At 38.8% G+C, this 11,534-nt stretch overlaps 1 protein-coding gene across 1 annotated transcript; it reads left to right on the plus strand.

The window, feature by feature from the left end:
• The first annotated feature begins 2,257 nt into the window (after positions 1-2,257).
• Positions 2,258-10,875, plus strand: slc31a2 (solute carrier family 31 member 2). The gene is made up of 4 exons (XM_026174380.1): positions 2,258-2,633; positions 7,725-7,791; positions 9,822-10,047; positions 10,369-10,875. Exons 1-4 carry the CDS (start codon positions 2,628-2,630, stop codon positions 10,532-10,534), a joined length of 465 nt encoding a protein of 154 aa, XP_026030165.1. The 5' UTR covers positions 2,258-2,627; the 3' UTR covers positions 10,535-10,875.
• The last annotated feature ends 659 nt before the right edge of the window (positions 10,876-11,534 follow it).

Consider the following 11,534-nt stretch of genomic DNA (forward strand, 5'->3'; position numbering starts at 1 on the left):
TCTGCCCCCTTGTGGGTGATACCGGTACAGGCTTTATCTCTTTTGAGCCTGCTCTTAAAACTGGAGACTAAAACGACCAGCCATGTTAACTGACCCACCTAACTTAGTCCTTGTTTCTGTGATTCACCAGCTGAAGTCCGCTCTAGAAATGTATTTCTTTCCTTTCTGTTGAGCAGAACTTATAAACGGAGGTTGAAGATGCATGTGGTTTGCATCAGGATGATTTATGTTATTTTTCCCCTTTGTTGCCTTAAATTTCTTCTGGTGATTTGAGTGTGTCAGTCAGTGCAGATGTTAACACATCTGGACATCTCAGCACTTCATTTACTGTGTGTGTGTGTGTGTGTGTGTGTGTGTGTGTGTGTGTGTGTGTGTGTGTGTGTGTGTGTGTGTGTGTGTGTGTGTGTGTGAGAGAGAGAATGAGAGAAAGTAAAATGCAGTTTAACTTCAATCAAACTTGAGTTCAAGCCAATTTCTGATCGAACATCTGTAAAAGTGGAGATATTTTCCTTTTTTGTCCATTTCTGCTTGTGGTCAGCAGTGGGGTTTAACTATTGTATTTTGTATTGATTTTATGTTGTTGTACCATAATATGATCTTAGCATTGCACAAATGTCTGCTATTTTCTGTTGTATGTATAGATATTTGTTCACCAAACCTTTTGTTTTGCACGTATAAAAACTCTTTTCTCATTTTATTCATAACAGCAAAATAGACTTCAGTGCTACAGTTCCACGTAGTTGCATACATTTGTCATGTTTTGTCATATATTGATGACAAAAAATTTAATCCACATCCTCCAGGCATAGTAATGCCTAATGTCCCTGAAAATCTGAAGCACAACATCTGCACTGAATGTTTGTGTGACTCTTCGTGTGTTTTCGTCTTATCTTGCCACTCCGCTTCAAATCACAGCATGAGTTTCTGATAACAGAAATCTTGTGGCTCTGCATTATTGTGAAAGCATGCCTTAAACAATCTGGATACCCTTCAACATTTACATGAGCCTGCGGTGGACTACCTTCTTCTTCTCTATGAGGACATCAGGACATGCTCCTCCTGCTTTGTGTCTGGCGGGACTGTGCAAAGTGCACTTGATGTACACAGATGTAGCTTTCAAAAACAGTAAGACACTGGACTTTGTAGACCTGCTGAACTTTGTTTTAAACTCTTTGTTTTAGGAGAAAAAAACTTGTGCAATTCCTTTTCTGAAGCCATTTCATGCTGCCTTTACCAGCCTTCATTCTGTTCAAATCCTCTTCACCAAAAGGTACTATAGCTTTATGAAACCCCTCGTTATGTTATCTTTTCATCCCTCCCCCCTCCCCTCATATATTGATGAGTGGTGTCCAGTTTTGTATTTTTCTACTATATGAGCTGTTTACAGGTGCAGTGTGGATATAGTTGCACCTCAACCATTACATGTACAGTTTCAGCTTACAGTGCAGAATCAAAGCTGTACTGCATAGAACGACAAAGTAAGGGGGTAAGGGGAAGCAAGGCACTACATCCACCCACATTTCTGTGAAAAAACAAAGTTTTCTGCTGTATAAAAAATAGACTGTTTACTATTACACCTGAACATTTTGCCAGACTTAATGTTATGGAAGGGGTTTCAAAACATAAGGTGTGGGGCCAGAAACGGCCGGCAAAGACTGCAATCTGGTCAACTGAATAATTTTGAAAAATGTGAACAAGGGCATAAATATCTCCATTTTAATAGTGTTTTCACATGATTTAACAGCTTTGGCTACTAATAAAGACCTCCCCTACTGCCATCCATACTAAAGTAAATAAATAATAGATAAACATTGAAATGACAGAAACGTCCACCACAGGTGGTCCCTGCAAGAGACAACTGTTCCAGACAAACATGTATACATCAACAGTACGGGGTCATGCTGAGGAAAAGAACTGCAGATGTGATGCACTCTCTTGGTGGATTCTAGAGGAAGGCTATGACGGGTGCCAAGAGAGGAAGTGTGGGACTGCATGAGGAAGTCAGGAATGGTAGAGAAGTGTATGAGAGTGATGGTCTAGAGCAGGGGTGGGCAACTACAGGCCTCGAGTGCCGATGTTCTGCAGGTTTTAGATGTGTCCTTGATACAACTCCAAGAATCGTGTGAGCTGCTTCCGTCTGTCACATGACCACAGCGTTCTACAGTCATTGGTTCTGCATAATACATATTCATTAAACGCTTTAAAAGCTTCGATTTCTGCTCAGTTAGCGGTCTTATTTCACTCGTTTTTAAACTCAAATATTTGGGGGTTGTAGCCGCCCTCTTTAATCTGAAGGGTAACGGTTGTTTATCCGGGACTCTCTATTTCGGCTGCGCAGTCGCACTCAGGATGTTTGCCTTCGCCCTACATGTTGAAAAACTACATTAACCGTCAACCGTGGTTTGTTAGGCGAAGTCACGTGGTACCACAGGCTACATACATAGCGTCTTTGGGCTGAGTAGGTGGGACACTGGCTGTTTCTGTTGAGGCATATTTGAGAAATGCACGCCGATGATGTGGAAATGGCTCGTGCTTGAATGTCCGGACCGAGACTCATCTGTGATGGAAGCTGCGCTCAATAACCGCTGAAAGTGTGGTGTCAACGTTAGCGCAGCAAGCTCGTCAGGATGCGAGTGAGTTCTCTTTGTGTGTGTTTGTTTTGTCACTCAGCGGTCTAGCATACGCCATATGTGCTACTTTAATAAGCTGTTTTGCATTTGAGACGTTTCTTTGCTGGTTAATGTGTGGCACTGACTCACTTAGTGTGAGGAAAACACGTCATGCACACTTCAGGGAACCCAGGGAGTCGGTGTAAGCAGTACTTACTGGTTTCTGACACACTGCATCTAATAAAGCCATTAAAAAAATATGAAATAATCTGCTGTGAAACTACTACTACAAACTACTACCGTCTGACCTGGCGTGAGTCTGGGAGATAACTCATCTTTTAAAAACTAAGATGTGTTAACTTTACTTTGAATCATGTTTATAGTTTAAGCTAATGAGAAGGGACGCTTACTGAGACCCCTTTTTTTAAAAGTCTACTACAAAAACACTAAAACAACAGCGTCAGTGTTATGTAACCATATGATTAACTTTATACCTTGCTGTCAGTGTCATCCAAAGCTGGACATTATGTCACCTGTGCTGTTTTCATTTTAAAGTGTCGATTTCTGAGAATAAATAAATTCGGGTCAGATCAGTTTTAGGTATGCAAGTTGCAGATGTGAATTCATATGTAGGTGCTGCTGCTTTATGCACTTGGAATTTAAAATAAGCTCAATCATTGCTTTAGGGTCTTTAGTGCATTTATGCCAATAAAACCCGAGTGTGACTTTTGTTAACTTTAGGTCCACTAAAACGAGTAGTATTATTGCAGTTGTGATATTTTTACCCTAAATAACCTTTAAATGAAAGTTATCGGTTAAACCTAAATAGTGAAAGCACATTTTGAGACTCGGAAATTGTTCTGTATTCGTGTAAAAGTGCAGAATACAGTCATTTTGAGTGCTTGTAGTAGCAGCACTAATTACACCATTTTCAGTCCCAACTGTCACCTTGAAAACAAACACCTGGTTTTTCCAAAGTGTATTTGAAAGATAAGCTCACAGTGCTTTCCGAGTCTAGCCCCCAGTTGGATTGTTGACTCAAGCTGTCTGTATTTGATTTTTCCCCTCGTTCCTTCATTGTGTCAAATACTTCGACTTTTTTATCACCTCTGCTGTCCTGTGCCATTTTAAATGGAAACTTTGGCCACCATGTATCCGTTTCACACTAAAAGAAGTTATAAAGACATAAATTTAATGTTTCTCACTGTGCAGCAAAGCCAGCTCTTTCTAGCTCTTCTTTTTTTGCCTTTAAAATAATAACTACATTTATCACAAATTGGATGCTGCTTTTGTAGGATAGTTCATTATTTAAACGGAGTACAGTTCACTCAGTACCATAATTACTAAGATTTGAGCTTAAGGTGAGCTCACTAAAAAGATGACAAGGAAAGCAGTCGGGTAGCTGATCAGACCAGTTTTAAACAAACCACGTGTGGTTAGGGCTTCAGAATGAAGGTGAATTCTGAAGTTAAAACCCAAACTAAATAATTTTGAGTTATTATTCATGTACAGATGGCTTCATAGTTCAGTTTTGGCTCTGATTATACACTGTTTCTCTGTGGAACTGCGTTTTACCTCCAAAAATCCTTAATTTGATAAAACATAAAGGAAGGAAAACTTGGATAGGAAGTTAAGTGGTGCTTGGGTTAGCTTGAACCTTGTGGGTGTTTGAGACCTTTCGGTGTGGAGTGAGGTTACTTCAGTTCAGTAGGGTATTTGACAGCCTGACTAGGGTGTCAGTGATGGATGGGTGTAACTCTGCTGGTTCTAGTTGTTGTGATAGACCACTACCATGTTGAGTAAAATGTTTTGTAGATTAAGAGCCAATATAGGATTATCCTTTGACTGCTTTACTTGGTTTTTTTTTTCTTTTCTTTTTTTTCTTTTTTTTTCGCTTGTCCCGATTTGGTTCTTTAGCCATCAGAATTGTTGTCTGAAGACCAACAAGGATACCCAATGGATTTACTTTGCCAAATGGATCATCGTGGCATTGCCGTATTGGTCCATTTGGTCGATCTTTGTTTTTATTATTTATTATATTTTATTTTCAGATGTTACAGACGGGACAGACATGAGTAAGAGATAGGAAAGGGAGAAAGAAAGAGGAAGGAAAGGAAAAACAGAAGGGGAGAGGGACAGTGAGAAAGGGGGGGAGAAAAAAAATAAAAATCTCCTGGATCACCTGTTGAGAGAAGAATAGAAAACAAGCAAAAAAAGACAAAAACAAAACAAAACAAAGCAACATACTAAACACAACACCATCGCATTAATCTAGCTAAGTGTAAACAGCAGTAAATACTAAATATTCAATGTTGTTGTGCAGCACGCAGGACAGATGTGCTTCGAAGTAGCAGCCAAGAAAGGTGTAATTTGGGTCTACGAGCAGTGAACACCCGTGTGCATACCTGTGTGGATCAGCACGCTTGTATTCCAAAGGTTTCTCCATGTAACGATCTGCTAGGGAGTGTGGGGGGGCCACAGCCCCGTCCTCCAGGGTGTGAAGCAGGTATGGAGGAGATCAAAAACTCCAGACATCCAGAGGCCCCCAGAACACAAGAGACCATGGAAGACCAACAGAGGGGCAGCCGCGCCACTGTCCCAGTACGAGCTGAGGAGAGTCCCAGATGAGGGTTCACTCAGCAGCCGCGGAGCAGAAGCCAAGGGGAGTTGCAGTGACGCGCCCGTGAGCTCCGCCGGCCGCCAGCTGTGCCTGAGTGACCGAGCCCCAGGCCGAGAGGCCTTTACTTGGTTTTCTATAGCACAGTAGTTGTAAGAAGAGTCAACTTGGTTCTTTTCTTAGGCCTCCATTGTACCTGTCACATTAGTCACTTAATCGAGAGGTGAACGACCGGCACCAGAGGATATGACATGACTTTTGTCGAATGGAACAGTAAGCATAATGGCCCCATTACATGATGTGATTGCCCAAATATCTGACCTCCAGGATGCCTGCCGTGCTTTGTCTTTTTTTTTTTTTTTTTTTTTGCGAATGTCACAACTAGACAGGAATGTACATGATGGAATTAATTAGGGTTCATCATCTAGTCAGTCTTAGTTATACATTGCCACTTCACAACAAGGGTCATCTCAAAGAGCTTTTATTTTAACGACAATTTTTGTGAGCTGGAACCCTGATGAGCAAGCGCTTGGGGATGGTGGGGAGGACAAGCCTCCTTTGTAACAAGAAGGGACCATCAGCAGAACAAGGCTCAAGGAGGGGAAACCATTATTGCCACCAGGAAAGAGAAGAGGAAAAAGTAGAAAATAAAATCCTTCCCTCTATGCTTTGTCTTGTACTTCATATTGTGCTTTCTCCCTTGTTAGGTCCATATTCTAACAAGGGGTCATCACATTCGTCCACCAAGTTGTTTCGGGAAGAACTTTGAGGATGTTTGATTATCAGCACTGCACTTCTGAACTTGGTCATCTGGCCTGACTGTATAGTTGAAATTTTAGAAGTCCAGGAAATAAGGAGGATTAAGGCATCGATTGTTTTTACGTCACAGCCAGTGGCCACAATACCAAACAAAACAACTCTGGTTACTGTTGGACAGATGGACCTTTGTTCTTAAGCTTATTGATTTGGCCTCCGGATAAAGCAGATAATCCTTTGCTCCGACAGTCTTTTGTACTGCATTGTCTTTGCTGGGACGAGTTCCAAGATAACCAGACTCATCTGCATAGTTAACTGTCCCCATTTACTTTACATATCAGAAATTGCATCATCACACATGGCTTTAGGCTTAAATGCGCGGTTTTCTGTTGGGCATCAGTTTTCTATTACAGTTGGTTATACTTTACGCAAGATCACCAGCAAAGTCTAAAACTGGGAAAACTGGCTCCAGTGGATGGCTCAGATCGGTTCTTGTTTTCCACCTTTTAGTGAACCTTTCAGGTAGTTTCCCATTGACAATGGTGCCGCTTTCGTAATGACATTGTGAAGTGTTTATGGTCCCACATTGGTATCTGTTTGTGTAGGTCTTCGAATATGCAGAGGATATGAAAATGTACTTGTGTGCAGTCCTCCAAAAAGCTGTATGTGGGTTGATTGTTCATTGGTTAGCTTAGGCAGAAAAGGGAGACTGTTCACAAAGAAAGAAGGCACAAATAATAACTGCAGTAGACTTTTTTCTTTTAAAAATGCTTTAAACGATCAGTGACACACAACTACAATATGTAGATGACAAACTACAAAGCTTTGTGTAATTCTACATGCAACTAATGTACAGCTATGCTGTGCACTTCAGTGTGACCATATTTAGAAAGGCTTTCGTGGTCTTCCCCTCAATAGTTGAAGGCTTTCCTAAAGTTGAGTGAGGTACTCCATTCAGTGCTTTGCTTGATAATCTAAATTCATAAAAACATTTATGAGGAAGATGAAGCAATAAGAGGGAGAGAGGCAGAAAGAGAGAGATATGGAGTCACGGAGAAAGAAGCCAAACGGTGGTTTGGGGGCATGAGGGGCCGAAGCTGCTCCCAGATTTTTTTTTATTTTATTTTTTTTTTGAGAGAAATATCGTATGTCTTAACAGTTTGTCATTGGAGGATTTCAGAGTGCCCTGAGATAAAGTGGTAGACAATGATCCAAGACCATCTAAGGCGAGAATTTTTAGGTCAGTGTGTATGACACTGGAAGCCAGTGTAGCTCTGTTAAATTTGGAACTTTATCATTTCCAGACTTTATAACTAGCAGATCTCAGCTAGGCTGATGCCTAACTGAGATCTGCTAGTTTGCAGCTGGTGAGAGGCAGTTATGCCAAGACAGGTGGTGAATTATCAGGGATAGAGCTGTGCTGCTGAGCAAGCAAGAGCCACAGACCGTGCATTCCTCTGTCAGCCCATATCCACAGCAGCAAGGCTGAACAAAGTGTGCCTTTGTGGGGCAGTATGTCCTCTAATTGTCGGACAAAATCATGTGTGTGTATATACAGCATATTTGTGCAAAGTAGTATAAATTAAATTCTTTGTTTTTCACTCTGTAATCAGAAATATTTTGAGTACTATTGTACGGACTGTTCTTGGAACATTGGACACCACTGCATTCAGTATAAATGTTGGCCCTAAACTCCACTTTACCAGTGAACAACTCCTAATACCCTTCTCATTTTTCTTTAGATGACTTTTGGGGTTTCGAGCAGTGTGACGCTGCTGTTTGACTTCTGGGATGTGCACAGCCCTGCAGGTAAGCTGCAGAGTATTAAAGTCTTGCGAAAAAGCCTTAGAATCAGTTCATCTGGATTTAAAAATTGTGTGGTGCAATTCAAATACTTATTTCTGATGACGGTGGAGTGTTTCTGTAATATTGCTGACATTACTATACAAACTTGATCTACCATGTTCATGAACTGAAGCTTGAATAAACCTGTTCAAACTTGTTTTTAACAGGTTGATAAAATTTGCTTCAGATTTATCTTTTTTTTGTCAAGTGTTTTTTTTTTTTTTTTTTTTTTTTTTTTTTTTTTTTTTTTTAAACTTGTCGCAGGAACCAACAATGTATTAATTGAAGTTAGTTTTTAAACAGCTTTGAAAGACTGTGCACCAACCCCTTTCTACATTTGTCCAAATATGCCAGCCTTGAAGTGGATCTGGATTAGATTTAATTACATTAAGGAGATGTTTAAGGGGTTATAATTAGTTGTTAAAGTGAAAAAAAAAAAAATTTAATACTAAAATATTACGGTTGTAGAGGAGTTGCCAGAACAGATACCCCTCATGTATCCCAGGGGAAGCAGGGAAAATGTTCTCAAGCTATATGTAGAGAAAATGTATTGTTTTCTCAATGCTTCCAGTCCTCTGTATTTTTCATGAACCTGCTTTTGGCTGGAGCTTCGCATTAAGTGAACAGATGTTGGTGTCAATCTAGTCTAAATCTGAAAGTAGCAAAAATAATGATGTATTATTCAAAGGAACCTATTGAATAATAGGTTCCAATATGTGAGTATTAATAACATGAAATCTAAACTTAGAAAAGTAACTTGTGGAGTTCTGCAAAGATCTGTTTTGGGACCTAAGTTATTTTTACTTGATATAAATGATATTTGTACAGCCAGTGATACTTTAAAATATGTGGCGTTTGCTGTTGATACAAACTTATTTTGCTCTGGAAAGGACATAAAGAAATTACTGAAAACAGTGGAAACAGAACTCATGAAGTTAAATAGATGGTTTGTATTTAATAAACTATCATTGAATGAAAGTAAAACAAGATTTATGTTATTTGGAGGTAGTAAAAGTAATATTAAAGTAAAACTGACTTTAAATAATGTTGAAATTGAAAGAGTATATGAGACAAAATTTTTAGGAGTAATTATTGATGATAAACTTTGTTGGAAGCCCCACATAGAACATGTGAAACGGAAATTATCCAAATCTGTTTCTATTCTTTATAAAACAAGAGATTTTTTTTGAATAAGAACTGCGTTTATGTATTGTATACTTCCCTTTGTTTGCCTTATATGATCTATTGTGCAGAAATTTGGGGGAACACATACAAAACATATTTGGATTCAATTTTTAAATTGCAAAAAAGAGCTATTAGAATAATAAAGTTGGATATAGGGAGTCCACCAACCAGTGTTTTGTAGGATCATCTATGTTAAAATTCATTCTAAAACTTTAGAAATGATATATCGAGTGATGAAAAATGTTCTAATTTGTGTTTTAAGTATGTTTCAACTAAGAGATGGAAAATATGATTTGAGGGGGTCTTATAAGTTTGGTTCTCACTTTAGGCATTTCAATGTTAAGTATAGATGTGTGTCAGTTTTGGGAGTGAAATTATGGAATGGACTTAATGATGAACTGAAGATGTGTTTTTCTTTGTCATTTTTCAGGAAGAATTTAAAAATTTGTATCATTCAAGGTTACGGAAATTTGGTTTGATGAATAACTTTGTGTTGATTTAATTTCTTGATTTATCATTGATTTCTTTTCAAACTGTTATATAACTTATTTATCAATGCTATTTATTTTCTTGGTTAAGGATTTGATTATTCCTATGGGGTAAAGGACAGGATAATTATAAGCCACAAGCCTTCAGCCTATTCCATTGTCGGTTACTGTAGGATTGAGTACTTTTATGTAAAATGATAATCTGTGTTGTTGTTGTTGACCGAAATAAATTTCACTTCATCATCATCATCATATTGCATAAACGTACTTTTTAATAGTGACTTTTTTGTGAGTTAACATTTTGTATTTTTGTACCTACAGGGATGGTGGTGTCAGTGCTGGTGGTCTTGCTTCTGACTGTCTTTTACGAGGTGCTTAAAGTGTGGAGATTGTGGCTGGGGAATCCCTCCAAGCTGACCCAGCCTCAGTCTCCATACGACGCCCCATCTTCCCACTGCGACAGCATCTCTGTCCTGGACAGCAGCCCCTCTGAATCCTCACTGACCCCTATAGCATCAGTCGTTACACCTCAAAGTACCAGGAACAGGTAAGCAAGTCATTTCTAGTAACTTTTTTTTTTTTTATCATGGATCGTACTGTGAAATGCAAATCGCTGAATAAAATGCAGAAATGCATCTATTTGAACTGTATGGTTGTGGCATGGTGGTAACCTCCATAGCATGGTGACACCCTTTTTTTGTTGGTGTATCCTAGATTGCAACTATTATTATCTTTTGGGCGGTATTAAACAAAAGTGTGTGGCAAACTGAGACCATCACATATTGGCAGACTGAATGTCGAGACCTGAACGATGTTTTTGACTTATTAGTTTATTTGTAAATAACCCTCTCCCTCTTCTTTTCATCAGCTGGTTGTTGCACATCATACAGACGGTCCTCCACATGCTGCAGGTGTCTCTGGCCTACATGCTGATGCTGTGCGTCATGTCCTATAACACCTGGATATTCCTCGGGGTCATCACGGGGTCGGTCCTCGGTTATTTTATCTCATTTCCTCTCTTAGGTCGGATGTGATGGCACAGACATTTAATAGTGAAATAAAGAAAAGTTTACTTTTTACTATCCGAGGATCTCGAAGGATGGAAAAATTGGTGGAGAATGAGCCACATGACACTAAACTTTGCCTAAACCTCATCTGGATATAGAAACTGAAAATGATTTTAAGCTTCCAGAAAACAGAAAATGCTACATTTTAACATTTTTCCCCTAATTAACAAATAGATCATTTCTGTTAAAGGTACATAATGTTAAGAAAACAATCAGTTTTTCAGTCCTAGTATTAGTTCTGCTTCACTTTTAAGTCAGCAGACTGTGTGAGTAATACCTGTGGAAAAATGATTTTTTTTTTTTTTTTTTTTTTTTTTAAATCTCCAGGAAAAGTAGGAGTGTTGTTCAATTCTGCTTTTTTAATTATTATTATTTTTTAAATTATCTTGAAAATCTAAACAATTGAAAGAAGAAAGAAAGAAAGAAAGAAAGAAAGAAAGAAAGAAAGAAAGAAAGAAAGAAAGAAAGAAAGAAAGAAAGAAAGAAAGAAAGAAAGAAAGAAAGAAAGAAAGAAAGAAAGAAGAAATGCACTGGAATCACCCACAGAATGATAACACAAAACCCAGAGATGGGAAGTCTGCACAGATTGTGGTGTGTTAGGAAGCTATGTTGTTGTTGTTGTTGTTGTTGTTTTGTTTAGGGTTGGGTTTTTTCTTTTCTTTTTTTTTTTCCATTTGCTGCCAAATGATTCAAGATGGAACTTGATATTTGATTGTCAAGTGTTTTGGACTAAAATCTTAAAGCTGACTTGCAGCTAAGTCAGACATTTACAGTCACGGGTCATGAGACAGAATTGCATTGCGCTGGAGTCCGTATGAGGAACTGATACATGTGATTCTCGCTTGTAAAACCTTGTGAAAGGTCATCTTGGTTTGTTATTATTCATGGTCATGTGGTTCTGTAGCAATTGTTTAACCACAATCAGAAAAGCAAAGTGCCTTGAAGCTGACAGTTGAGACGTTTCAGA

This window comes from Astatotilapia calliptera, chromosome 7 (assembly GCF_900246225.1).
Source record: "Astatotilapia calliptera chromosome 7, fAstCal1.2, whole genome shotgun sequence".
NCBI lineage: Eukaryota > Metazoa > Chordata > Actinopteri > Cichliformes > Cichlidae > Astatotilapia > Astatotilapia calliptera.

Excerpts from the sequence above, each read along its gene's own strand:
- slc31a2 (XM_026174380.1), top strand. Across the intron at positions 7,792-9,821 it reads GGATGTGCACAGCCCTGCAG|GGATGGTGGTGTCAGTGCTG; the intron begins GTAAGCTGCAGA and ends TTGTACCTACAG. Across the intron at positions 10,048-10,368 it reads CCTCAAAGTACCAGGAACAG|CTGGTTGTTGCACATCATAC; the intron begins GTAAGCAAGTCA and ends TCTTTTCATCAG.